Genomic DNA, 25,910 nt, shown 5'->3' with positions numbered 1-25,910 from the left:
CCGGCTCACCACTTGGGCCAATCACACAAGAGTGCGACTTGAGTTGCCAAAGCAACTCAGTCCAGGGTGCCTAAACCCCCTCCCACACCCCCTGTGGTACCCAGACAGAGTGGCACCACTTTTGGAGGCTGCTGTGGAGAAGCCCACCAAAAAGTGGAACAAAGGGCTCGACTTGGGTTGGAGTCACAGAAGAGAACACAAACGCCATTTTAGAATCGAGTTCTGGCAAAACTTACCAACCGGTGAATTAATATTAAATAAATAAACCGGTGGTATGTTCGAGGCTATAGGAATTAAATAATTAAAGTTGGTAGCCTCGAACAATGGGAAAATCCCATAGAGATATATTCGCGGTCGAATATAAAAAGTAGTATCCACTGCCACCAGCCAAAACTCGATCAGGGGGGACGGAGACGTGCCCCCTCAAACAAAAGACCCCAGGGCAATCGAATTGCCCCGACCAGTACGTCCACAATATGATGGTTTGTACTGGTTTCTGTTAATAATTTGGGACTAGTAAAGCCAATGGTGACTTTACATGCCCTGGGAGACAGTAGTCAGTCCCAGGGTATGGAGTCTATGTTTGGGGGTCGCTACGACACCCCTGGGTTACGGCACGGAGGATGCTGTGTAACCCACATCAAAAACGCATGAAACCCTATGGAGTAAAAGACCCCATAGCCCATAAAACACATGGAAAGACAAAGGAACACCTCAAATCATGTCTAAGAGTGGGAGTAAAAGAGTCTCACTCTTAGCAGGAGAAAGAAATAAATCCCAAAAATCCAGCAAAGCTGCTGGGGGACTCACTAGGTTTGAGAAATTAGCATTTACAGAGAATTCTCCCTAACAGTGGATATAGACATTAAAGAGAAGAGAAGAGAGAGTGCTGAGCCTTGAGGGACTCCACAAAGAAGATTAAGTGCAGAAGAGGTGAAAGGGGACAAAGACAGAGCAATCCGTAAGAAAAGAAACAAACTACTGCAGAACAGAATCGGAGATGCCTAAAGATGCCTGGCCGGAAGTCAGATTGAAAGGGGCCAAGGGCACCTGCATTTTACAAAAAGGAGGAGAGCAGGGACATAATAAGAGATTCAAGCAGTTTCATAGGAAAGGATAGAAGAGAAAGAGGACAAAAATTAGCAGGATCAAGGCTGGATTTTTTAAGAAGAGGAATAACCAGTGAAGGTTTGAGAGCGGTAGGAACACCACCACGAGATGGGGGGACAGCTGATCGCCGCGAGGGAGGTAAAGAGGACCACCCCCCTTCTTTGCTGGGCCGCCTGGGGGAGGGGTATCCCTTACGGGACAGAGCAGCTGGGCGAGGGCCTGCTCTGTGCTGTACGGAACGCAAGCATGCACGGGCACATTGGAGAGGAGAAGGGCCTGGGTCATGCGGCACACGCCAGAGCGCCTCTACGGTCCTGCTATACCAGCGGGAGGACCAGAAAATTTCGCTGGGACAAGGGACTCCTTCCTGGGGCCACTGGAAGTGGAATTTCAGCCCAGGGCCAACAATAAGGGGGCAACGGCACCTGCCACTAGCTGGCACCAACGTGGACAAGGTAGGGCACAATAAGTACAGAGGAAAGGGACAGCCTACATAGTGAGCATGCCTTCTCACAGGATAAGTGGGCATACAAAGAAGGGAACTTTGCATGAGCAGGCCACAGGGAAGGTATCCACCCCTGTGGATTAGAAGCGGCTCGCAAGAGGAGACGTTATCCCTCGGGTGGGGCCCGGATTGGGCGGCACAGGGGATTCCCTCTGCCCCTCCACGTAGTGACATAGAGGGAGGCCCAGGAGGAGAAGGGGAGTGACTGGAGTAGGCTCACAAGGGCAGGAAAAAGTATTCAGCACTTGATTCCCAAGCCATATAAGAGGTATTGGCAGAGGTGTGGGCCCCCAGTCTCACCCCTGGGGCGTGTGTCCGCCTCAGGAAAGGCCTGCAGCTCGACACTGTCCTGCCAGGAAAATAATCAAAGGGGGTTGGGTGGGGGGGCAGAGGTCAATGCAAAGGGGGCGGAACAGACTAGAGCACAGCCACCCCCTCCCTGCACACCCGAGGTGACTTCCGTGAAGCCAAACGGACCCACCTGGGGTGAGGGCTCCTGTGACATGCTCATGGGGCGTGTTCCTGCCCTACTGAGACACTAACTTCTGGAGATACAGGACCCAAGGGGTGAAACACAGAAGTGGGTACCTATAAGCCCGATTGAATCAGAGGAAGTCACAGTGTGGATGGCAACGCGCAAGCCACTGCTCATACTACACGCTTCCAGCGGCCTTGACCAGGGAAGCGAAACAACTGCAACGGAAGCGAGTGACGGTGTCTGGGCCCACGGAACGAGGGGTCCCGTTATTAACAAGTGATACACATCGCGAGGTGACCCCACTGTACCATGATCCCCTGAATACACCAAGGGCACCGGATCTGCCCATGTACTGGAGGGCAAAGTTAGAGCAATTTGAGTACTAGGAACATGAGGTTGAGAGAAGAGATCCCAATCCCAACATGTCGCAGGCAGGGAGCGACGCAACGTCCACCAAGTGGGATATCGGGTTCCATGTGATAATATCACCGCAAAAATATCGCCATACAAAAATGTTGCCATATTTTTGCAGCGATATTACCCCATGGAACCTGCGGGGGGACACCCCCGCAAACCTCCATATATGTTAAAAGGGAGCGGGGGACACCCCCGCTACCCCCATCCATTTACCCCATAAATTATCCCCACCAAAAATATCGCCTATGGCCGTTCCCGACGACCATATGTACGGCGATATTTTTGGTGGCGATAATATTACCTGATACCGGATATCGCTGCCCTCCTGGAGGAGATTAGAGGAATTAGGGCTGACATTGGCGGGAAAGTAGACCAAATAAATGTGAGAATTGACAGCATGGACGAGGGACTACAAGCAGTGGAACATAATCCGACATCTCTCAAAACATTGGAGACTCCCATGAATAAGAGGATAGCGGCGTTGGAGAGGATAGAGGGCAAGGTTGCCCTAAAGATGGACTATTTCGAAAATCGAGAGGAGGAACAATCTGAGATACTCCTACATCCCGTCCCCTTTCCTCCATACTTATGGGACATCTCTCTATCCTGTGGGACGGGACTGGAACACAGTTGTAAAAAGTATCCACATTTTTTTTTTAAAATGTGTCCCTCCTCTTTCCTGCGCATCGCCCATCAGTTCTTTTCTCTGCACGATCGGGGCCGGACGCACTTCTCGGAAGATTTTCTTCCCTTTTTTCCCTCTCTGGCTCTCGCTAGCTTTCGTTTACTACTCTGTCTATGTCTTTTAAGTTACATTTTCCAGACTGTTCATCGTGTCACCGTCGCTTTGCGAGGGCGGATCCCCGTTCTCTTTGTTTAGAGTGTTTGGGTCCGGAACACCGTTGGACTCCTGTTTTTACTGTGACTCCCTTTCGGTCCGGGCACTTCAACGTCAGTTGGAGCGGTGGGAGGAGGTGTTCAGACGGACTCCTCATTCGCATTTTCAGGCGTTCATCGACGAGAAGAAAAAACGCCCGGTAAATTCTTTAATTTTCAAAGCACCCCGGCTGGGGGATACCTTCCCGGGTTTCTCTCGAGCCGGGAGGGGCGTTGATCACTGTTACCGGGGTTCGCCCTGAGGTGCCTGTCGGGCCTAATAATTCTACCAGAGTTTTCTCCGAGGGTCTCCGTAAGGGGCCTTTGAACACCGGAGTACGCTCCGAGGCCCCTCCTGTGGGGGCTGTTTGTAGACCCAGTTCTACTGAGTCGTGGGGTACCAGAGCTTGCTCTGAGGCCGCTCTTTCAGCTTCCCTCAAAAACAAAACCGGGGTATGCCCCGAGGTCTTGGCTGGGCTTGAGGTTACCGAACAGATGTTCGAGGCCCGTGCCGATAAGGCTTCTACCGGGCCTACGTCCGAGGTCCCTCGTACAGAAGCTAAGGAAACAACAGTTCTGAGGGGCCGGACAAGGCCCTGTCAGTGACAGCGCACCGTTCCCACTCTTGTGGTGACACCAAATCTGTTGAGGGGGCAAAGAAGAAAGTTTCTTCTTTAACCGGCAGTGCCGAGGCTCTTCCTTCGAAGGCTCAGTTGGCGGTTGGTATGTCGCAGATACATTCCAGGCCACATATTACCGGCTCTGCCGAAGTTCCTTACGTTAAGGCTAAAATTAAGACCCCTGATCCATCGACGGGAACCCCTGCCTCACTTCCTCACGTGCCGCAGTTCCCCTCAGATGAGGACAAAATGGCGGCCGTTCCCGCCACGACCACGGTGACCATTTTAGGTACTACCCCTACAACTACACCATCGGCCCCTGGTGTAGGGTTCGGTCCTTCGGGTGAACCCAAGGTCCCTTGTGCGCATCCTTACCGGCCGGTTTATGATTGGAACACCCGGGTGCCTTTTCCGCACAATGTTTCGTTGCCCGCGGGTGCGGCTCCCTTGATTTATGTGGATACGTCGGCGGAGGGGCCGGTGTGGCACCCTTCCCCGTTACGTCCCTGGATTTTTCCACCTCATGAGAGGCTGCCTCAGGTTACGAAACAATCTTCTGAGGACGCTTTTTTCGGTAAATTTCAAGCGCTTATGCGCACCGACCCCATGAGGGAATATTTCAAAGGGCTTTTCAAGGAGATATGTCCCGCGCCTCCGGCTCTGCCCATTCCGACGGTGGTTCCGCTGGCGACTCCCTTGCCCGTGGTGCCTCCCCCTGCACTTCTGCCTGTGCCACCATTGTCCCCAGTGGACAAGGCAGTGCCTGACATGGTTCAGAAGGAACCCTTTAGTGCGCTCCTTGGGAAGAATTACTCAATCACTTGGTTATGTTAATTCCAATTTGTTTATTCAGTATAGGTTCTGGATACTCCATACACTTAAAGTTTCAATAAACAAACTTTGTCTCCCAAGTTGTCTCCCAACCACGGATGCACAGAGGCAATCGTACCGAGAGAAAGGAACATCTTTGAATCCACAATCTACACACAAGGGAAAAAAAAGAAAAAAGGGAAAAAGAACAAAAGGAAGATAAATAGAGAGCCGATGAGAGAGAAAATTGAATACCAATCAATACTGAATCAGAATTATGAGAAACATGACAAGGAATCTCCCCTGAGGAACCGTGGCTAAAGTCATGGGGAAACACGTGTTGGGAGACAACTTGGGAGACAAAGTTTGTTTATTGAAACTTTAAGTGTATGGAGTATCCAGAACCTATACTGAATAAACAAATTGGAATTAACATAACCAAGTGATTGAGTAATTCTTCCCAAGGAGCGCACTAAAGGGTACCAACTTTATTTCTCGGAATTGTACATATATTGCTGCAGCCACAATACAGGCACCCCTGGTGCAGACCCTTGGCCATCTGAGAAAGGAACCAGAGAGGCACAAAGGCTTCGCTCTAGATAGGAACTCAAGCCGACATTGGCTGCAACATCTGTTTTTTTCAAAAATGGTTCAGCAGGATCCTGACCTGTCAGATGACCCTCAAGGCGATCAGGACAACGATGACCTGCCCGGCTCTACCAGAGCTTTCCATGACCGGGTACTGGACATGATGAGCTTCTTAGATGTTCCGGTGTCCGAGGCACCTGCTCCGCAGGAGGGCGTGCTTTCTGGGGCGTTCACCTTGTCTCCTTTGGAGCGTACCGGCCTGTTCTTGCAGAAGGACGTCCTGGCTGCGGTCCAAAGAGTTTGGGAAAAGCCACACTCGGGACTTTTAAAATTGACGCGAGGTACAGGCTACATTCCTCGGAAGAAGTGGCCTTGTCGTCTTGTCCGCCTCCCTCCTCCACAGTGGTGGCTGCGGCCACGTTGCAATCCAGACCTGCAGCATCCTCCTCCGTGACGGCTACTCAGGTCTTGGGAAAGGAGGACAAGCTCCTGGACTCCCTAGGGAGGAAAATCTTTGCCAATTCGGCCTTGCAGCTCAGGCAGGCCAATGCAGAATTGATTTTGGCGGGAGCTAACATGCGGATGTGGAGAGGTCTGTCGGAGTTTGAGGAGCACATTCCGGTCGAGAAGCTGGAGGATTTCAGAGGTGGCCTTTCTGATGCCAGGGTTTTGGCCCAGGATCTCCTGGAGGCTGCGGCTCATCACGTAGACACCTCGGCTCGGGGTCTGATGCTTGGGGTTGATACCTCGCGGCAAGCATGGCTACATGCCACTAAGTTCTCGAAGGAGGTGCAAGACAAGGTTCTGGACCTTCCATTTGATGGTAAGGAGCTTTTTCACTCTTCTACTGATGTAGAACTCGCCAAAACCAAAGACAGCACTCAGACGGCCAAATCATTGTCTGTTCTGGTCAAAGCTCCCTTCAAGGCTCAAAGGCCGTTGTCGCAAGGTCGACCTTCCTCTGGTTTTAGGGGCTTCCCCGACCACAAAAATCGCAGAGTGGATACTCCTGCAGGGAATAACTGCCGTAGACAACAGCGTACGCCGTATTTCTCCCGCTCCTCAGCCTCCTCATCAGGTTCAGTTGGCACCGCCACCGATAAACCTGCCAAATGAGGGTTTTCCACGCTCGCACGAGACCCCGGTGGGAGGACGCATTGCGTCTCATTGGGAGGAGTGGCAAGCCTTCACAGAAGACAGATGGGTCTCGTCAGTCGCTCGAGCGGGGTTCCGCTTACCTTTACCCCCTACCCCACCCCGCAACCCTCCTTTTCAGCTGTCTGGCTCACCTTCCCTCAAGGCCGAGGTTCAGAAACTTCTGCTCCTCAGAGCTGTGGAACCCGTTCCCCTTGGGGAGCAAGGGGAGGGCTTCTACTCCCGGCTGTTTACGGTGCCCAAACCCAACCAGGCTGGCCTGCGCACCATCCTAGACCTTTCCCAGTTCAATCTTTCCCTACCCCAAGAGAAATTCAAGATGATCACGCCCGGCCGGATACGCTCCTCCTTGCGGATGGGCGATTGGCTCAGCGTTGTGGATCTTCAGGACGCGTACATGCATATCCTGATTTGGAACCCACAAAGGAGATATCTCCGCTTCTCTTTGGGAAAGGAGCACTTCCAGTTTCGAGTGCTTCCTTTTGGCCTCAACTCAGCGCTGCATGTCTTCACGAAGATGATGTCGGTGATTGCCGCCTAACTTCGTCTCCAGGGTATCCATGAGTATCCATATTTGGACGACTGGCTCATGTGCCGGGGTGCGCCCCGAGGCCTTGGTGGGGCTTGGTGCTACCGAACTGTTCGAGACCCGCGCGAGTAAGGCTGTTACCGAACCTGGGCCCCAGGTCCCTCGTACAGAGGCTAAAGCTACCAACTTTTCTGAGGGTCTGGCAAGGCCTTATCGGTGAAGGTTGTTTCTCACCGTTCCTGCTCTTGCGGCGACACCAGATCTGTTGAGGGGGCAAAGAAGGGAAATTCTTCTTTTACCGGCAGCGCCGAGGTCCTTCCTGAGAAGGCTAATTTGCCAGTTGGTATGTCGCAGAAACATTCCAGGCCTCATAGTACCGGCTCTGCCGAGGTTCCTTATGTTAAGGTTAAAGTTAAGACCCCTGATCCATCGACTGGGACCCCTGCCTCACTTCCTCACGTGTCGCAGTTCCCCTCAGGTGATGACAAAATGGCGCCCGTTCCCGCCACGACCGCGGCGGCCATTTTGAACACTACCCCTACAGCTGCGCCATCGGCCTTAGATGTAGGGCGGGTTTCTCGGCCTTGTGCGCATCCTTATCGGTCAGTTTATGACCGGAATGCTCGGATACCCCTTCCACACAATTTTTTGTTGCCTGCGGGGTGGGCACCTTTGGTTGATCTTTCCATCCAGATATAGGAGTGGGCCATGCTTCATGGCGTCTGGCTGTTTGCGATGCACATCCCGGGCCAGCTGAATGTCACAGCGGATGCCCTCAGCCGGCGGACAGTGGTCAGGTACGAGTGGGAGTTGAAGGCGGAGATCATCTCATGGATTTTCTTGCATTGGGGCACACCGGAGGTGGACCTCTTCGCTACGGCGGTGAACAAGAAGCTTCCTCAGTATGCCTCCAGAGGGGGGCTGGGAGCCTCCTCTCTGGGGGATGCTCTCGAGATTCCATGGCACAACATGAGAGCTTACGCCTTCCCGCCTCTGCCTCTAGTTCATCGAGCAATTGGGAAGCTGAAGAACTCTGTGAACTGTTCCCTTCTGCTCATGGCCCCGTGGTGGCCGGCCAGTTTTTGGTTCTCAGATCTTCAGCACCTGTCGGTGTTTCTGCTGATCTGGGGTTACCAGTAACCCCAGATCTTCTTCATCAAGGGGAACAGCAGATGTGGCACCCCTCCCCACAATCGCTCAGCTTGTCGGCATGGTGCCTGAGTTCAAGTATGAGAGCTTTTTAACTTGTCTACGGATAACATGCGTATTATCCAGGCAGCCAGGGAACCCTTGACCAGATCCCAATACAGGAGTAAATGGCTCAGGTTCTGTCGTTGGTGTTTGGAAAAGCAGTTGGATCCAAGGGTGGCTACGATTGACAAGGTGCTGTCCTTCGTATCCTCCCTAGCAGAGTCGGGTGTTTACGTTCTGTCATGCACAATTTACCTTTCAGCGGTTTCCGCTTATCTTGCTATAGACCAATGCTCTTATTCTCTGAGTAACCCAGTGGTTAAGAGGCATTTTGCAGGCTTGACACTCCTCTACCCTCCGGTTCGTAGTCCGCACCCGCCCTGGGACCTAAATGTAGTCCTGACGGCGCTGTGCCATAAACCCTTTGAGCCAATGGCTACGGTTGACCTCATGTACGTGCCCTGGAAAGTGTCCTTTCTGGTAGCCGTTACGTCAGCGAGGAGAGTGAGTGAGTGAGTGAGCTCCAGGCATTGTCGGTGGAGCATCCTTTCTTGGTCTTTCACAAGGACAAGGTAGTCCTTCGGACGAATCCAGCTTTCCTACCAAAGGTAGTGACCGAATTCCATCTGAACCAGTCGATTTCCCTTCCGGTCTTTTTTCCGAACCCTGCCTCGGAGGCAGAAAGGGTTCTACACTGCCTGGATGTCCGAAGAGCTCTCAAGTTCAACCTGGACAGGACTGGCGAGCTTCGGAGCTCTTCCCAAATGTTTGTGACCTTCGGTAAACCCCAGGGCAGGCCGGCGTCTAAGGCATCCATTTCCAGATGGATTGCTGCCTGTATCACGTAATCTTTCACCGTCCAAAAGCTGAAACCTCCTAAGGGTATCCATGCACATCAGTTGCGAGGCAAGTATGTTCCCTGGGAGTCCATCGCTAGAGCGGCTACTTGGGCCTCCCCATCTGCTTTCTGTAAGCATTACTGCATCGATATGAGCTCTAGGGCTGACGCTCAGTTCGGCCAGGCTGTGCTGAAGAACCTGTTTCAGTAAGGGGTATTTCCATCCACCCATAGTTCCTGTAAGGAGTGCTTGGGAATCTCCCATAAGTATGGAGGAAAGGGGACGGGACGTAGGAGTATTACCAGGTTACTCACCGTAGTGACCACCTTACTCCTAGTCCATTGTCCCCTTTCCTCCATACGCCCGCCCGCCATCCCCTCTATTAAGGTTCCTCTGTTATTGCTAATGGGTCTTGGACCCTGCGATAGAAAAGGACTGATGGCCGATGCGCGGGGCAGAGCCAAGGTGGGCGGGGTTACGGCCGTGTGCCGGGCCCCGCGCTGGAAAGAGAGGAGGGACACATTTTTGAAAAAAATGTGGATGCTTTTTACAAAAGTGCTTCGGTCCCGTCCCACAGGACGGAGAGATGTCCCATAAGTATGGAGGAAAGGGGACTATGGACTAGCAGTAAGGTGGTCACTACGGTGAGTAACCTGGTAAATCTTTGGAATTCCGGAAACTGATGGTGAAACAGGGGGGGGGATCTGCAGACAGCCATACATGAGGTGGGAAAACACTGTTGTGGATGAAAATATGGATGAGCCCAAACTGGAGAAGCTCCCGAGAGCGGGAGCGGCAGGGAGGGGCCCGCGCTCGGTGCTTGCGTGGGTTCCACAACTATCCGGACAGAGACAAAATCCTTGAGAGGGCTAGGGGCATGAAATTTGTGGCCCGAGGCACAGCGCAGGTGGCAATATATCAAGACTTATCTGCACTTACCCTGGCAAAGAGGCGTCTATGTGCTCCCCTCACAAAGTGGCTGTACGAGAAGGGGGTGAGGTATCGTTGGGGGTTCCCCCTTCTCAATATCCTTTAAGGTGGAGGGCTCCAATTATAAACTAGTGACAGAGGAGGATATGAGGGTCACGGAAGAATTGCTGGACGGAGAAGGATCAAAATTGTCTGGCGACGAAAAAAGGCCCAGAAGATAGATGATGGTGCATCAATGGCCCGAACAGACGAAAAATCCCAGGTTCTAGAAAATACAGAAAGCTTGGATCGCCCCAGGCAGGCCCATCCTGAGCCAAGATGTGGGAGGTGTAAAACGTGGGGTTTCAAGGTTTATGTGAAGGGGTTGGGGGAGAGTGCTTTGGAATAAATGCATGTAGGTGGTACAGAAAACAGAGTAGGGGCTCGAAACAGCAGGAGTGAGTGGGCCGGTCCGTGAGTGGGAGAGGACCACTGGTGATTCGATCTCATCAGGGGAGATGGTTCTAGACAGGGTTGGATGCCGAGGGCGGGGAGGAAGCTAAGGGAGGGTGGAGGGGGCAATGTTCAAGTAGTTAATGTTCGAAATCAATGGGGGGGACGTTGAGACCCAGTTCAAAGGGTCCCTAGGATAGACTTGTCTCATGACAATGGGGAATATATGGTTACTGTGGGGAAGAAGATGTCTGGACATGGTGATATGTGGATAGGCTCCCTTAACACCCGGGTCCTTAACTCACCCTCCAAAAGATCTATGGTGTTGTGTGAGTTCCAGAGATCCAAGCTAGATTGGTTGCGTCTACAAGAAACACGCTAGAAAAAGGGGGGGGTCCTAGACTACGCTCCCGGGAGGTGGGGGAAGTGGTAATGGTCTCTTATGTCAAAAAGAGGCGGGGGTAGCTATCTTGGTCTCGACCAGGTTGAGCTTCACAATGGAAGCAGTATTGGCTGACCGCAAGAGGAGGTATGTGTTCTCGAAGGGGCTTTTGCATGGGGCTAAGTTTACGTTGGTTCAATGTACATCCTGAACATGCAGCAATGCGAGTTCTGGGAGAGGGTCCGAGATAAGCTAATTCAATTTACTGAGGGTCAACTGGTGGTGGGGGGAGATATTAACATGGTGTTGGACCCTCAGAGGGATCGCAAGAGGATGGGAGGGGAACGAATGAGTAACTCCAGTCAAAATTAATCGGAGCGCTTCAAAGGGGTTAATGAGGTACTAGGTTTGTATGACTCCCTGTGCCCGGTGCCAACATGGGATGTGCCATTCACTTTTTACTCAGCTTAACCGCAGCGACTCCTCGCGGATGGACCTGATCCTGGAAGACAAGGGCCTGAGAGATCAGATATTCTAATCCCAAGTAACACCGATCCCGTAGTCGGACCACGATATGGTCGCAATCACAGTGGACCTTGGGGAACTGAAAACTTCTTGGGGGAATTGGAGATGCAATGACTTCCTTGCTTAAAGATAAAGTGGTGCAACAGGAGCTGCTTAGGGGGAATCAATGAATACTTTCTATTTAATGCTACGGGGGAGGTGGGAATCCAATCTGTCTGGGACAGTTTCAAGGCAACCATATGAGGGACCCTGATGAGAATAGGCTCTGAGAAGAAGAGAGAAAGGGAGGAGAAGGAGGTTAAGATCTGCAGGAAGATAGAGGAGATATAGCCAGGAGGTACCCAGGGGCAATATGTCACCTGCCAAGGCGAAAGAGCTCCGGAAATATAATTCCCAATTAAATGCAATATTGACGCAGGAAATGGAAAAAAGAACTCCTGTTGAAACAAATACCAGGAGAAGGGAGACCGAGCAGACAAGATCCTGGCATGGAGACTGATGGAAGAGGAAAAGAGAAGGACCATCGGGGCTAGAAGGACGGAAGATGATAGACTCCTACACAATGTGCATGGTATAGGGAGCGAGTTTGTAGAATACTATAGGGACCTCTATTCATCGGAATGGGCGGGGGAGGCGACCCAAATAGATGAGTTCCTGGAAAACCTACCAATGCCATGGCTCCCCAATGAGATAGCGTATAATCTAGAAAAGCCAATAACGGGAGAGGAAGTCATGAAGGCAATTAAGGGAATGAAAGCAGGATCTGCCCCGGGGGAGGATGGATTCACAATGCAATTTTATAAATTGTTCAGATCCCTGCTGGCTTCACCCCTAGCAAAAGAATGCGTGCTTGGAGGGCGAACCTCTCCGCCCCCCCACATTCATCCCCCACGTTGATGGCAGCAGTCATTGTCGCAATCCCTATGGAAGAGAAGGATCATACCAGGTGCTTCTCCTATAGGCCAATCTCCCTCTTCAACAGAGACGTAAAGATACTGGAAAAAGTCTTGGGAACAAGATTAGAGGGTAGTCTGCCGTTACTTGTGCACTGGGACCAGGTGGGATTTATCAAGGGGGAGGCAAGGGTCAGACAACATTAGGAAAACTATCGACCTGATCCATGAGGCACAAGAGGGAGGCCTGGACGCATGCCTTGTGGCATTGGATTCAGAAAAGGCCTTTGATAGGGCCGATTGGCCCTTCATGATGAAGGTACTGGGGAACATGGGTATGGGAACACATTTCCTGAAGTGGGTGGCAGAACTATATAACAGACCCATGGCGAAGGTGCGGATAAACGGGGTGGGGGGGATTACGGAGACCTTTGAATTAACAAGAGGCACCAGGATGTCCTCTCTCCCCGCTACTATATGCCCTTGCAATGGAGCCGCTAGCAATACGGATGAATGAGCAGATCATGGGTATTTTGGGGTGGGGGGAACTTGAGTGCAAAATCTCACTGTTTGCAGATGATGTGTTGGCCTAACTCATGAATGTTCAGCCGTTCAGACATCCCGCCCAGCATGAATGGCCCAGATAGCCGAGTATGGTCTCCTCCCTGGGCTTAAAATTAATGTGGGGGAAATCAGCCGTTCTATCGTTACTGGCAAGGAGCCCGCTCTTAGATTAAAAAACAAGTTGTCTGGGTACAACCAGAAAAGAATCTGGTACCTGGGCATATGGGTGACAAGGGATTTGGGTGAAATGGTGATGGCGAATTACACTCCTTCCGCACGCAGCTGATGGCCGACTTGAAGGGATGGGTCCCCTTAATACTGACCTTTTATGGAAGGATGACCTCTATAAAGATGAATGTCCTTCCCAGGCTGTTGTATTTGTTTACAGCTGTTCCGAGTCATCACCCAGACAAGCTTTTTCGAGAAGTTGCAGGAGAGCTCCGTAGGTTTATTTGGGGAAATAAAACCCCAAGAGTAAAAATGGCAACACTTGCCCTTCCAAGTGGTGGGGGGGGGGAGTTTGGATTCCCGGATATCCGCAGGTACCATCAGGCAGCACAAACCAGGGGGATGCCAGAACATATGAGGACGTACTGGACTTATTTAGAAGACCTGGTAGCGCACCCCCTGAAGGTCAGAGACTATGTCTGGGCCCCTCTAAGATTAATCCCGTAGCGCATACAATCCCACCCAACGCTGGGAGACTTCTGGTCGGTTTGGCGGGATTCGACAAACGCGTGGGTACACATCATGGCCATCATCGATGTCCCCAAAATGGGGGCCCCTGTTTAACGAGATCTGGAAAGGGTGGGGCAGCTTTTTGAGTGTGGGAACTTCCAGGAATGGGGCAAGGTATGAGACACTCTGGGATGTGGCTCAGTCACAATTTTTGACTACCTCCACATTAAGGATATTTTGACGGATCCTAAGTGGGGGGCGAGGGGGTGTTAGGTCTAGAGAATTAACACCAGTGGAAAAGGTCCTGGACCAGGCGGTATCTCGACGGGGAATACTGTCCAAATTATATAAAGCAATGAATGGTAGCAGGGGAGGCATACTTTCCAGAGGTATTGGGGGGAGCTGGTGAGTGAGGAGATCCCAGAGGAGGAATGGTCACAAATATATAGAGTGTTCTTCCAGGGAGGCTGTTCACCTCCACAATAGAACAGGGCGTGCAACAGTCGGGGAACCCTGGCACACATGTGGTGGTGGTGCCCCAAGGTGCGCGTTTTTTGGAAAGAGGTGCTGAGCTGGATGGAAGAGGTAACAGGGATAGGGTTAGACCTAGACCCTTTGAGCTGCAACTAGTGCGCCTGCAAAAGGACAGGGAAGAACAGAGGCTCCCGGAGATGTTGGAATCCATGTTAAGAGCAGGGAGACTGGCTATAGCCCAATGGTGGAAAAGTGAAACGCTCCCCGTGAAGGAGGTGTGGGAAGGGAAAGTACAAAATATGATGGTTTAGGAAAAACTTACGGCGGTGGTGAATGATAGAATGGAGGAATATCACGCTGAGTGGTCAGCCCTACTGCTTAATTGGGGGCTGGAGGAAATCAGCCAAGTAGACTAATCCAATAGATGCATCAAGTGCAACAAGGAAGAGTGGGATGAGGTGGGGCGGGGTACCCCGGAGGGGAGCCGCTAATGATGATGTACAGACATTAGATCGACCCTCGGTTCTGAGACATTATTAGAGGTTACTAGCATCATTGAACAAACAGTTGTGTATAATGAGGGGTTGGGGGGGGATCTAGACTGTTGATGGTAAAATGGGTTGCACTCGAAATAGTTGGTTACATTGACAATGTCTTGTTTTCTTTAAAAATGCTAATAAAAATTAAGTTAAAAAAAGAAATTCAAGAAGATCACTCCGGCTCATGTCTGGTCTGCTCTTTGACAGGGAGAGTGAATCTGAAAGATGTGTATCGCCACATCCCCACCTGGTCTCCTGACCTCGATTTCTGTGTTGTTGCATTGGGAGACTCTACTTCCCGTATCCAGTGCTTCCCTTCGGCCTGAATTGTGCACCCAGGGTGTTTACCAAAATTATGTCGGCCTTTATGGCCGTCCTTCGCCTCCATCAGGTTCACGTTCACCCTTACTTGGCCAACTGACAAGGTTCCCCACAGACTGCAGAAGAAACAGCTCAAATACTTTTTGGACCTGCTGTACAATCTGGGCCTGTCTGTTAACTGAGGGAAATCATCCTTCACATTAACACAAGACCTGACGTACAAAGACTTGCCTGGCAAGTATTTTCCCAATGGCAGATCGAATCAGGGACATTGCGAGCACATGCTTATTGTTCCTGAACTCCCACACAATGAGCACAATAGACATTTCAGAGACTACATACTATCATGGCCTCTTGCGTACAGGCTGCGCCTCTGGCCATGCTGAAGATGCACAAGTCTTAGATGGCTCTAAGAGATTATTGGACTTAGTCTTCTGATCCACAGAACAAATTGTAATTCCCCAGACAGTGAGTCAGGATCTGATTTGGTGGTCAACCCCTCGCGCTTGCGTGCCCTTTGCGGATCTCACCTCCCAGGTCAGCAGTTCAACAGATTCATCCCCCATAGTTCGGTGAGAGGCCTTGTTTCCCCTCCAAGTGTTACACCTATGGTCCCTCGAGGATCAGGATCAACACATTTTCTTGAATTAAAAGGTAATATTTTATCTCTAAATGACTGAAAAGTATTCAGAACAAGACCGTATTGATAAAAACGGACTACGCTGTGTCAATGTTTTATATCCACAAACAAGGCAGCATGAAGTTGAGACCGCTTACATCCCTAGCTGTTTATTTGCAAGTGGAATATTGCACATCTAGTGGTTCATGTACCGGGATTGTCCAATACAGAGGCAGATCGCCTAAACCATCTAACGGAAGCCATTCAGGAATGGGAGCTGCATTTACGAGTGACCCGGCCCATTTTCTTTACATGGGACTCCACAAGTGGGCTTCTTAAAAGTAAAGCAAAACTTGTCTCTACTTTACCTTAAACGAGGACCAAGGCCTGAACACTTTAGGTGATGCTCTAGAGATAACAGGGGAAGGTATGATAGTGTATGCCCTGCCCCCTTTTCCACTGATCCACGAGGCTCTGCACTTTTGAAGATTACTGTGCACTGCACAGTCTCCCAAAACCCCCTGGTGGTTGGTGAGGTTCTGGTTTTCAGATCTGATGAACCTGTCCAAAGAACCCTCAGTCTTCCTGTTCTTCTGGACCTACTAAGACAGTTGAAAGGTTTCAGCACTCATGTCCACAATTGCAGAACTTAGCAGCAGGTTACCTGAAGTCAGGGCATTAGGACGTTTTGGTTAGTGAGAGGACAATGTGTGTCAGTCACGCTACAAGGAAGGACTCCACAAGATCGCAATACAAAAGCAAATGGCATATGTTCTGCTATTGCTGTCTAGAGATGGAAAATAATCTGCTGACTGCTTCTTTAGACACATCTTGCCCTTTTATTTCTAGCCTCGCGTCATCGGCCAATAATATTTGGACATGCAGGATTTACCGCTCTTCTTTGTTAGCATACCCGAACACCGAGGAGCAGCGATTCTCAATCTCCAATACTGTGCTAAAACAGCATTTTGATTAGTCAACCTTTCTCTTCCATTAGACCTCCTCATGCAATGGGACCTCAACAAACTCCTTTGCCACAAGACTTTCGAACCAATGGCCTCCGCAGACATCAAGGTAGTATACTGGAAAGCAACTTTTCTAATTGCAACCAAGTCAGCCAAACTTGTAAGCGAAATTCAAGCCTTTTCAGTTGAACGATTCACAATCTAGAGATAAAGTTTTAATTCAAACTCACCTGTCCTTTATACTGACGGTGGTGTCGGAGTTCCAAATCAATCAAGAGCTTTCTGTTCCCATTTAGTTCCCCAACCCGTTTTCTGAGGCGGAAGGGGTTCTTCATGCCCTGGACATCAGGAGGGCCTTAAAATTATGTTGGGACAGAACCAAAGTCTTCAGGGTATCTTCCCAGGTTCCTGTAACCTTTCGGGAGTAAATAAGGGCTCTCTAGCATCCTGAGGCAACGATCGCCAGATGGGTTGTTTCTTGTCTTCTCAAATCCTATGCCACCCAAAAGATGCCTCAACCCAAAGGCTTGCATGCTCATCATTCATGGCCAAGGCGGCAGCTGTTGCCTTTCGGAAGCACAACCCTTGGGATCTGATCGCAAAATCTGCACTGTGGACCTCCATCTGCTTTCTGCAAACACTGTTTGGATTTCAGCGGAAGGGCAGATGCCCAGTTTGTACAAGTTGTCCAAAGGAATTTTTTCAGTTTAAGGGTTCTAAGGGTCTTCCACTCACAGGGGGTTAAATGCTTAGGAATCTTTTATATAAGTATGGAGGAAAGAGAATGGTACGCTTGATTAAGGAAACACCAACACCCCAGCTCCTTAAAATGCAGTAGCTGCAGTTGGAGCCTGACCTCAGGGGGTGGAAAGGAACTGGAGGTTTAGCTTGGGGAGGGGAGCCATGTAGTAGCACATGCGCAGGGCCTCCATAGAAATAAAAATATACAATTTTTGTGGTGCCATAAAAAACCCTCTGGTCTCGTCCCAAAGAGCAGAACATCCCTTCAGTCTGGAGGAAAGGGGACAATGCACTAAGGGTGCAGTTGACACTATGGTGAGTAACGTATCCTGTAGTGCTCATTATCATAAATCGTACATAACTGTATTTTAATAGCAACCTCAAGAATACAATGCTTTCCACAACCGTGTGTTTAATTATTTCTTCATTACCTATGCTCAGTTCGTAGTTGGATGTTCACTGACTGCTGTGCTTCTTGCAGTGTACAAGTCTCCGGAGTATGAATCCCTGGGCTTTGACCTTACTGTGGAACGACTGGTGTCTATTGGATATCCTCAGGAACTTCTGAGCTTTGTGTATGACCCCACCTTCCCTACCAGGTACAATACAATGCCACAGTCCTAAGGAACGACAATCATTCATTAGCCATCGTGATTGAGCATTTTCTACCTGTTGATCATCAGAGTATGGCTTTGTGGTGTTTACTGTCCTGTTTTCCCTCTTAGAGGTGCATTGTATATTAATGACTATTCTGCATTAGAACTCTGTAAACAAACCTTACAATATGCTTTTGGGCACCAGGTGTTTTGGTTCTTGAAACTATTTGCTGTTACACATGCTCCTTCCCCTTGTCCAGGCAAAAACCTGTGGTGGTGCTGCCTTTGCTGCCCACCCTTTAATGGGTATCCAGTAAAAATGTAGCCAACAACAATGTAGTCCGTGAAAAAGCTGTGGTCAAAATACCTCTGCAATGAAAAAGTTGCCAGGCAAAAAGTAGTCAAGTATGCAGCTGAAAAATAGCCCAAAATCTAGTGCTCCTAGAGTAATTGTTATGGTTAAGGAGGTTTTAGTAGGTTTCCAATTTCCTGTGTTAGGTTAAGAATAGGGGTTGGGGTAAATATGTTGAAATTTGGTTAGGGTAGATTAAGTGTCAGGGAAAGTGTTTCGTTATGGGTTTGGATAAGTGTTAAAGAAATGGACAGGGAGGTTGGAGAGGGCTGGTGATGTTGGTGCAGGATAGTGGTTAGGATAAACCTAGCGGTTGGGCGTAAAGTAAGCATCCATGTAAGTGGTAGAGTTGCAGCTAGTGTGAGGCAAAGGTTGGTATTAGAGCAAGGGTTTGGGTTACGGCAAGGTCTATGTACTTTGTGGCTAGCTTTGATGGGGTTGGAGATAGGTTTACTGTTCATTTTCTATTTATTTTGCATTCAGTAATATACAAATAAAATGTTTTAGCAAGCTTAGTGTGCTTGAGAGTGCAGGGTAGGATAAGGGTTGTAATTAAAGTTAGGGGACATTTTATGAATGGAGTTGGGGTAATTGTGGAGGTTTCGATGGAGGTTTGGTTCTTATTTAGGGTTGCAGCCTTGTACTTTGTTTAAAAATAGCTTTTTTGACGACTCTATTACTGGCAACATTTTCACACTTTGCATTGCTTGTATTGAATGACTATATTTTTTAAAAACACCTTTTAGCTGTCTACATATTCACATGACTACATTTTCGGGGGACTTTTTCACATAGAAGAACCCTTTTATGCTCACCTGGCCACCAAGTGATCTAAATTAACTATTTACAGTGGTTTTAAGTTTGTTGTGAATTAACATTGTGGAAAGTAACTTTGTGTAGGTGAATGTCTTGTAATTAAGCCATGTATGTGCCTGCAGATGCCCGGTCCGCATTTTATTACTGTGTGGAAATCTCAGACCTACATTTACTCTGCTACCTTCATCATCACAATTACTTGTTTGATTTTCTTTTTTAAAGTGTAACCCAAAATTAGCACAAAAGCTGTTTGCGTTGGGAGGGTGTGGGAGGGGGGCATTGGACAACTATACTTGCAAGATATCAATCCTGCTAAGCTACTGACCTCTGAAGCTTTGTTGTTCTAATGGTTTTGACACTGGGCCAAACTATATCTGTATCCTGTGCAAGTCACTAGTCATCTCTTCTGCACCTCAAATTGTAAAAGTGTAATATATATATATATATATATATATATATATATATATATATATATATATATATATATATATATATATACACACATATACACAAAAAGGACTGAAATCCCGTCTGTTGCACAACGGCACTCCAGCACTGATTGTATTGAAAAACTCCATCACTGCTCATCAAATCCACACACAGACTGTATTTGCTGTGCAACCAGGAAGTCCTTTATTTATAAAAGTATATGGACAAAGAAGGCAGCAGCAGCATAGCTCAAGAAAAGAACGAAGCGTTTCACTCTACACGTGCTTTGTCTGGTATGTGTAATGGAGAGCGGACTGCATTCTTATAGACATGTTGCTTTTTTCTGTGAGTCCATCTTTACTGTTTAGTACTTTTTCTTGTTAGTGTGGTATCTAACGGTTGCCAGTCATTTGGTCGAAAACAATTGGTCGACTGGACAACTGGTCGAATCAATTTGGTCGAAAACCAAATAGTCGAATTTTTTTTATTTTTTATTTTTACCCCTTTTTTTTGGGGGGGGGGGGGTCCCCCCCCAACCCCCTTTTTTTCTTTCTTTTTTTTTTCTACACGAAAACCCACAAAACACATATATAAATAAAAAATAAAACCAAATAAAATTTGGTTTTCGACCAAATGACGTCGACCAAATTGCAGTCGACCAGTTTGTAGTCGACCAAATGACTGGACACCGTATCTAACTATTCCTTAGAAACATGCAGCCATTTTGTAACGTCTTTAACAATACATTCATTTAGTTCAATGACTGTCTGTAAACAATGCAGTTGAATGGCAATCATTTTGCATATACTGTGAATTTCACAATTCGTTCCAGGATTGAAATACTAAATGTAACAAAATAGCCATGGTTAGAATTTAAACAACTTTTACAGCACAAGAGCACCTTTTGTATGTCTAATTTCATTTTGCAAATACCTTATTTCAAGGAAAAAATACATAAGAAAAAAATGTTTTAAATTGTTTGACGGGATTTGTCATCAATATCTATACATGACCTTATCTTGACACACTCACTTTTTCTTTCAGTGTTCCTTTTACATTCTATTTTCAAATGAAGTACACAATGCCTCATTATATATATATTAATTATACGTCCTGTCTCCCACCATATTTTTGGGAATGTATGCCCATGCCTTGCCAGTTCTTTTCCCTGCTTTGAAATCGCCAGTGCTCCATGAGTTATTCACACTGTTTATTATTTTTTGCCTCTTTGTTTGGATGTATTATTTTTCCCTTCGGCATCCCAGCATCGCATAGGGTCATCCCTCTGCTTAGGTCATGCAAAGACAGTTTCCGTTGTGGGTTAGCTGCAACTAGCAGGGACCTGCTGCAGACCTTCACTCCTTGTGCTTGGAGGGTTTGAGCCCTAAGCACTGGTCAGACCGTTGTTGATGCTGTAACCCTCTCTCTGTGCTCTTTCGGTAGGTCTCTTCAGTGTTGGTGTGATCGTTTCTCCTAGCCTCCCATGACCACACCTCATAGATTATTTGGAGATGAAGGATCATCAACTTGTAAGCTACTTTCCTTCTCGAAGAGCATCTTCTATGAACATCCAAGTCTGGAAGAGGTCCATCTGACTCTTCTTGCGAGAGGCAGCTGTGAGGTCCCACATATAGGTCCCAAGACTGTGGGCAACCAGGAAGTTCCCCATGTTGGGGCTAAACCTGGGGACAAACCAGAGGAACCTGTTACGCTCACCTGGTTCCCACAGGGGCGTCGATCGGACCCGGACAGATGCGGTCTCCACCAACGTGATGCGTAGTGAAGAGATGACAGTCTGGACTGGCCCGCCTAATCTTGTCTGCTGGACTCGTAGAAGTATTCTCCTGCAAGTGGAGAAAGGGATTTAGCCACCCGTGGACTTTAGCAATGGCCCCCCAACTGTTCGCGTTCTCCCCACTAATCACCTCCGATATCCCCTCTTGGTAACCTCACCTTATGTTTTTAAATGAGCTCTCCATCCTGCATGGCATGCAGGGGCGCGTAGATACCAGTTACTTCACTGGTTTGAAGGTACTAGAGGAGTTCCGGAGGAATATTGACTCCAGTGTCTATAAAGTTCAAAGAATTCAATATGTCCGATGTTCACTCTTGTTCCATTCCCTCGTTAGGTTGCAGCTGGGTCCAAAAGAATATTGCCTGGAGGCAGCTGATGGCGTTCAGGTAAGAATCTGTATTACCAAACACTGTCCGGTAAAAGTTGCATGAGTTTAACTTGCTGTTTTCTCTCCCTTTTATAGGTGCGGCATAGAAAGGTGCAGCGAATTAAAGGATAATACCTCCGGTGGTAAAGCAGGTAAGCCTATGGTGGCAGAGAGATTGTCTTTGTTGGTTTTCTCGGCTCACCTTGTTAATCCTTTTGTTTTCCCCCCAGGTGCTGGGTTTCGACGAAGAAAATGATGGAGGCAGCGGCGAGTTGAAAGATGCGGTGGACTGGTGAGTATAATGCGGCGCTGCTGCTGGCGAAGCGACGCGTGCTGAAATAATGTCCTTTCCAGTCTCGGAGATGTGCTGGGTCCGGAATCGGGTAAGGAATCAAATAATATCTGTGATCTAACCTCTTCTGCTTTCTTTTCCTTTTGTCTAGGAGCTCCGGATTCGAGGCGGGCGTGGCAGAAAACTGGATGCTGACTTGCAGACACGGTGAGCGTTACGCTGCTGGATGCAGAATAACACGAAGCATGAGCTGCTGTTCAGGCGTGGTTTAAATAGCCTGCAAAGTAGTCCCAGGTAAGAAGTTCCCCAGAACTACGCCCGAGTAAAAAATAGTCCCTGTAATAAAATAGTCCCATCCAGACCTCACGTTGGCTTGGACTCATTTGCAGCATGGTCTGCATAAGGTAAGTAAAGTCTATGAGCCTGGCGCCTATGGCGCCAGGACTAATTTCTATGATGAGCCTGGCGCCTAAGGCGCCAGGACTGAATCCAAACAGCCCCCAGCCGGGGCTGTTGGGGTTTTAACGAGTATCTGGATGCCTGCTCCCGGGGCTGATGGACTGGATCTGGATGCCTGGGGTAGGCATCATGACAGAACCCTGAAAAGAGGCTAAATTCAGATCCCAATCCAGGGCTCCCCAAGCTGATGTTAAATCCTGGTAGAAGCCTAAGGGTTCCTTGAGGGGGGCCAGGTTAGATACTCAGATGGCCACAGCTGTCCCGTGATACTGGGGAGGGATCCCAATCCAAGGCTCCCCAACCTGAGGCTATATCCTGGTAGAAGTCTAAGGGTTCTTTGAAGGGGCCCAAATTAGGTGCTAAGATGGCTGCAGCTGTTGGATCCTTTCGTTCGCGTGGTCCAGACGTCCATGCCCACTTAATCTGTTTATTTGTATGGTTCCTGATCTCCAGATGTTTGGCCATTTGGGCCTTTTTGAAGTAATTCAAGGGTTACTATCATGGCTGCAAGAAAGCCTTCCACCAGGAATCAATCTAAGAGCCAATTGACTGGTTTCTGCAATTGTTGTTTTGACCTTCACATTAATCACTTGACATGCTGGTTGGACACCATTATTTCCTTTGTCTCCGAGTTGGAGACTTATCTTTAGACCTTCTCAGCCTAAGGAAATCTGATGAATCCTTCCTTTCTCTGAGTGGATAAACATCATGATTTTGTGGATCTCAGTGGACGTCCAACCAACCTTGCTGCTAGGGCTTTTTGGTAGTGTGGGACTGCCAGCCTAATCTGCTTCTTGGGCCCAGCCTGCACCTCAGACACCTCAACCCCTCTCTGCCTCCACTTCCCTTGGGGCTGCTTCTGGCGAATGCCCTACTCTTTTGGGCCCCACTCTTCTGGACATCGGATTTTCTGACTAGAAGAAAGTGATTTTGCGGATGATGTTGAAGGAGATTCTTCGGCCTGAACATTTCATGAACAAAATTAATGGTTCCTAGGATTTATGGAAATTCCAGTTCCAGTGACACCCTTTTGGCCACCTGTCTAAGCTATGGGTTTTATCAGCTGTTCTGCCCGCCAGAGTGGCAGAAAGGTTGGAAGTATCTATCCAGAAAGATGTCAAGGCAGAGATGCGCTTAGTGTGGCAGAAGTATCAATCTTGTGTTCTTTGCAGCATTATGAACTTGAGTACTGCCTTCTTCTTTCAGAGAATACTAACTTAACCTCTCGCCCTCACTGCTCTCATCACTGGGTGCTGTGACCTACCCTTTATTCAAAAGTGGTGGCTGGCTGCTCGGCTTCCCCTGTACCATGAAAGTTGGATAAGCTGCAGGAGGGAATTGAAAAAAGGGTGTACCAGAATTTCTCTCTCCAGTTAAAGCAAGCTAGCTAACTCCAATGCTTTCATTGTGGACACTAATCAATAAATGATGAAGGAGCTCTTAGACTTTGAAAAAAATCTGCCTTCGGATAAGCAAGAGATTTCTTAGCGCTGGGTTGGCTGAAGCAAAACAGTGGCTCGGGAGGGCTGCCGTCAGCGGACAATATAGGCACTTCACCTAATGGAATGATAGTGGAAGTGGGCGTATGTGCAGTGGTATAATGCAACATGAGTCCCCCTACCCCACCTGTGAGCCCTACACCCCGTCTATAGAAGCGAATGCCACATCACAGCCCACCATGTCGGCTTGAGCCACCAACCATGCAGAATATAATTATGCTGCTGCAAGGGCACACCACGTTTTGCACTTGGTGAAAGTTGTTAAACCTCCCATCTTTCACCAAGCATTGAAACGCGTATTTTGGGCTGCCACTGTGCGTGACCAGTAGCATTCCCCTAGCCCAACCAAGGAAATATTGTATGGAACTTTTACCATAACCCAGGAGAAGGGAGGTATTCTCCTAGGAATAGAACAGTACTGCCTTCTTCTTTAATTTATTTTGTAAGGGACAGAAGTCCGGTTTTCTCAACACAAGACGGTTGATGCTTTTACTTTAACAGGCATCCTGACAGTCATTTTAGATCTTGAGGCAGGGAAACCCCTCTAAGGAATAAGGAAAGATGGGGTTTCTCTTTCTTTTTTGTTTAATAAGTCTTTAGCCCCAAACATACCACCTTTCGAAGGGATTGTGTCCTCCGACGTATTCCTTATCTTAGATATCTCCTTCCAGCTCTGCTGGCCTCGGAAAATTTTTCTCTAGAGGGCACTCCGCGTCGACGTCCGCCGAGTCGATGTCCCTCGACAGCCACCGTATCGACGTCATCCTGCCTATAAAGGCCGCGCGCAACGTCCGTTGCTCAGTTCCGTTTTTCCGCGCTTACTCAGTGCCTCGGACTACCGTTGCTCAGTTTTGTCAAGTTAATCCTATTTACCTCGCGATATTCGATCCGTACTTGATGGGTTCCTCGTCGGAACCGACAACTCCTCGGTCCGGCTTCAAAAAATGCCGAGATTGTGGGAAAAAGATGTCGCTGACTGACCCCCACAGAGTTTGTCTGTGGTGTTTGGGAGCTGAACACCATTGTTCGGAGTGCGAGGACTGTATGTCCATGACAGCTAAGGCCCTGAAGGAGCGTAGGGGAAAGCTGGAGAAAGGTAAGACTTTTAAAGCTTCTTCTTCCTCGACGAAGTCGAGACATTCGTCTCCTCGTCACCATTCGCGCTCCAGGTCTCGGAGTGGGTCCCATCACTCCTCGAGATCGAAGCACTCGAAGGGGAGACGTCGAAGATCCCCTTCTCCGTCCTCCTCTTCCTCTGTTTCTCCAAAGAGAATCCCTTACCCCACGAAACATAGTTCCCGGGCTGAATGGGAGGAATTCCGCAAAAATATGATGTGCGTCTTCGAGAAAGCGGCCTCGACCCCCTCGAAGACTTCCGAGAGCGATGCTCTGGTCGAAATACCCAAAGGTCAAAAACGTCGCGAGTCGCAGTACCCGGCGAAGGAAGCTTCTCGAACCCTCGAGTAAGGTTATGACCTCAAAACCTTCTTCGAAGGTTCCGTCGACGCTGAGGTCGGCACCTTCGGCACACGGGTCTGTCGACTCGACGCCATCTTCGAGACCGGCGTCGACGCCAAGAAAAGTCACGGTTACGATGCACCCAGTGGCTATCCCCAGGTCCTCGATGACGATGGAGTCGAGGTTGTCGACTTCCTCGAGCAGAATCCCAATTCTGTCGAGGTCATCGAGGCCTCCCCCTTTGTTTTCGACGCCACGCCCGAAGCCTTCGGCGTCGACGACATCAACGTTTTCGAGGCCGATTATGACAAGTTTGGCACCCTCTGCCTTGGAGATGGGGTTTACACCCTTTATGAGTTCAGAACAATTGAGAACTATGTCCTCAATCATGGAAGACGGTGAACTATCTGAACAGGAAGACACATTTGAGTTGCAGGGACCTGCAACCCCAGTTAGAGAGGAGTTATCCTCTGAAGAACGCAGGTTAAAGGATCTTCATGATTCCTTACATGAGGCAAGTGGGTTAGACACTTCCCCTGAGGTGGAGTTTGCTAGGCCAGACCCGGGGGAGCATGCTGAAACCCCCTATAGAGCCTTAATTTGTGGGGTGGTCTGCACCTTCACAGTCTTTCCAACAAGATGACCTTACGGATATTCTTGACAAAG

At 48.9% G+C, this 25,910-nt stretch overlaps 1 protein-coding gene across 2 annotated transcripts in view; it reads left to right on the top strand.

Moving 5' to 3' along the window:
* Positions 1 to 25,910, top strand: part of NT5C2 (5'-nucleotidase, cytosolic II) — a 957,242-nt gene that overhangs the window by 375,614 nt on the left and 555,718 nt on the right. For both annotated transcript variants that reach the window (XM_069611695.1, XM_069611694.1), the window contains exon 4: positions 17,663 to 17,780. In XM_069611695.1, the coding sequence (XP_069467796.1) occupies positions 17,663 to 17,780 (118 nt within the window). The remainder of the gene's footprint in view (positions 1 to 17,662; positions 17,781 to 25,910) is intronic.

This window comes from Ambystoma mexicanum, chromosome 8, assembly GCF_040938575.1.
Source record: "Ambystoma mexicanum isolate Mex_15411 chromosome 8, UKY_AmexF1_1, whole genome shotgun sequence".
NCBI classification, from domain to species: domain Eukaryota; kingdom Metazoa; phylum Chordata; class Amphibia; order Caudata; family Ambystomatidae; genus Ambystoma; species Ambystoma mexicanum.
This window is presented reverse-complemented; position numbering and strand designations above follow the sequence as displayed.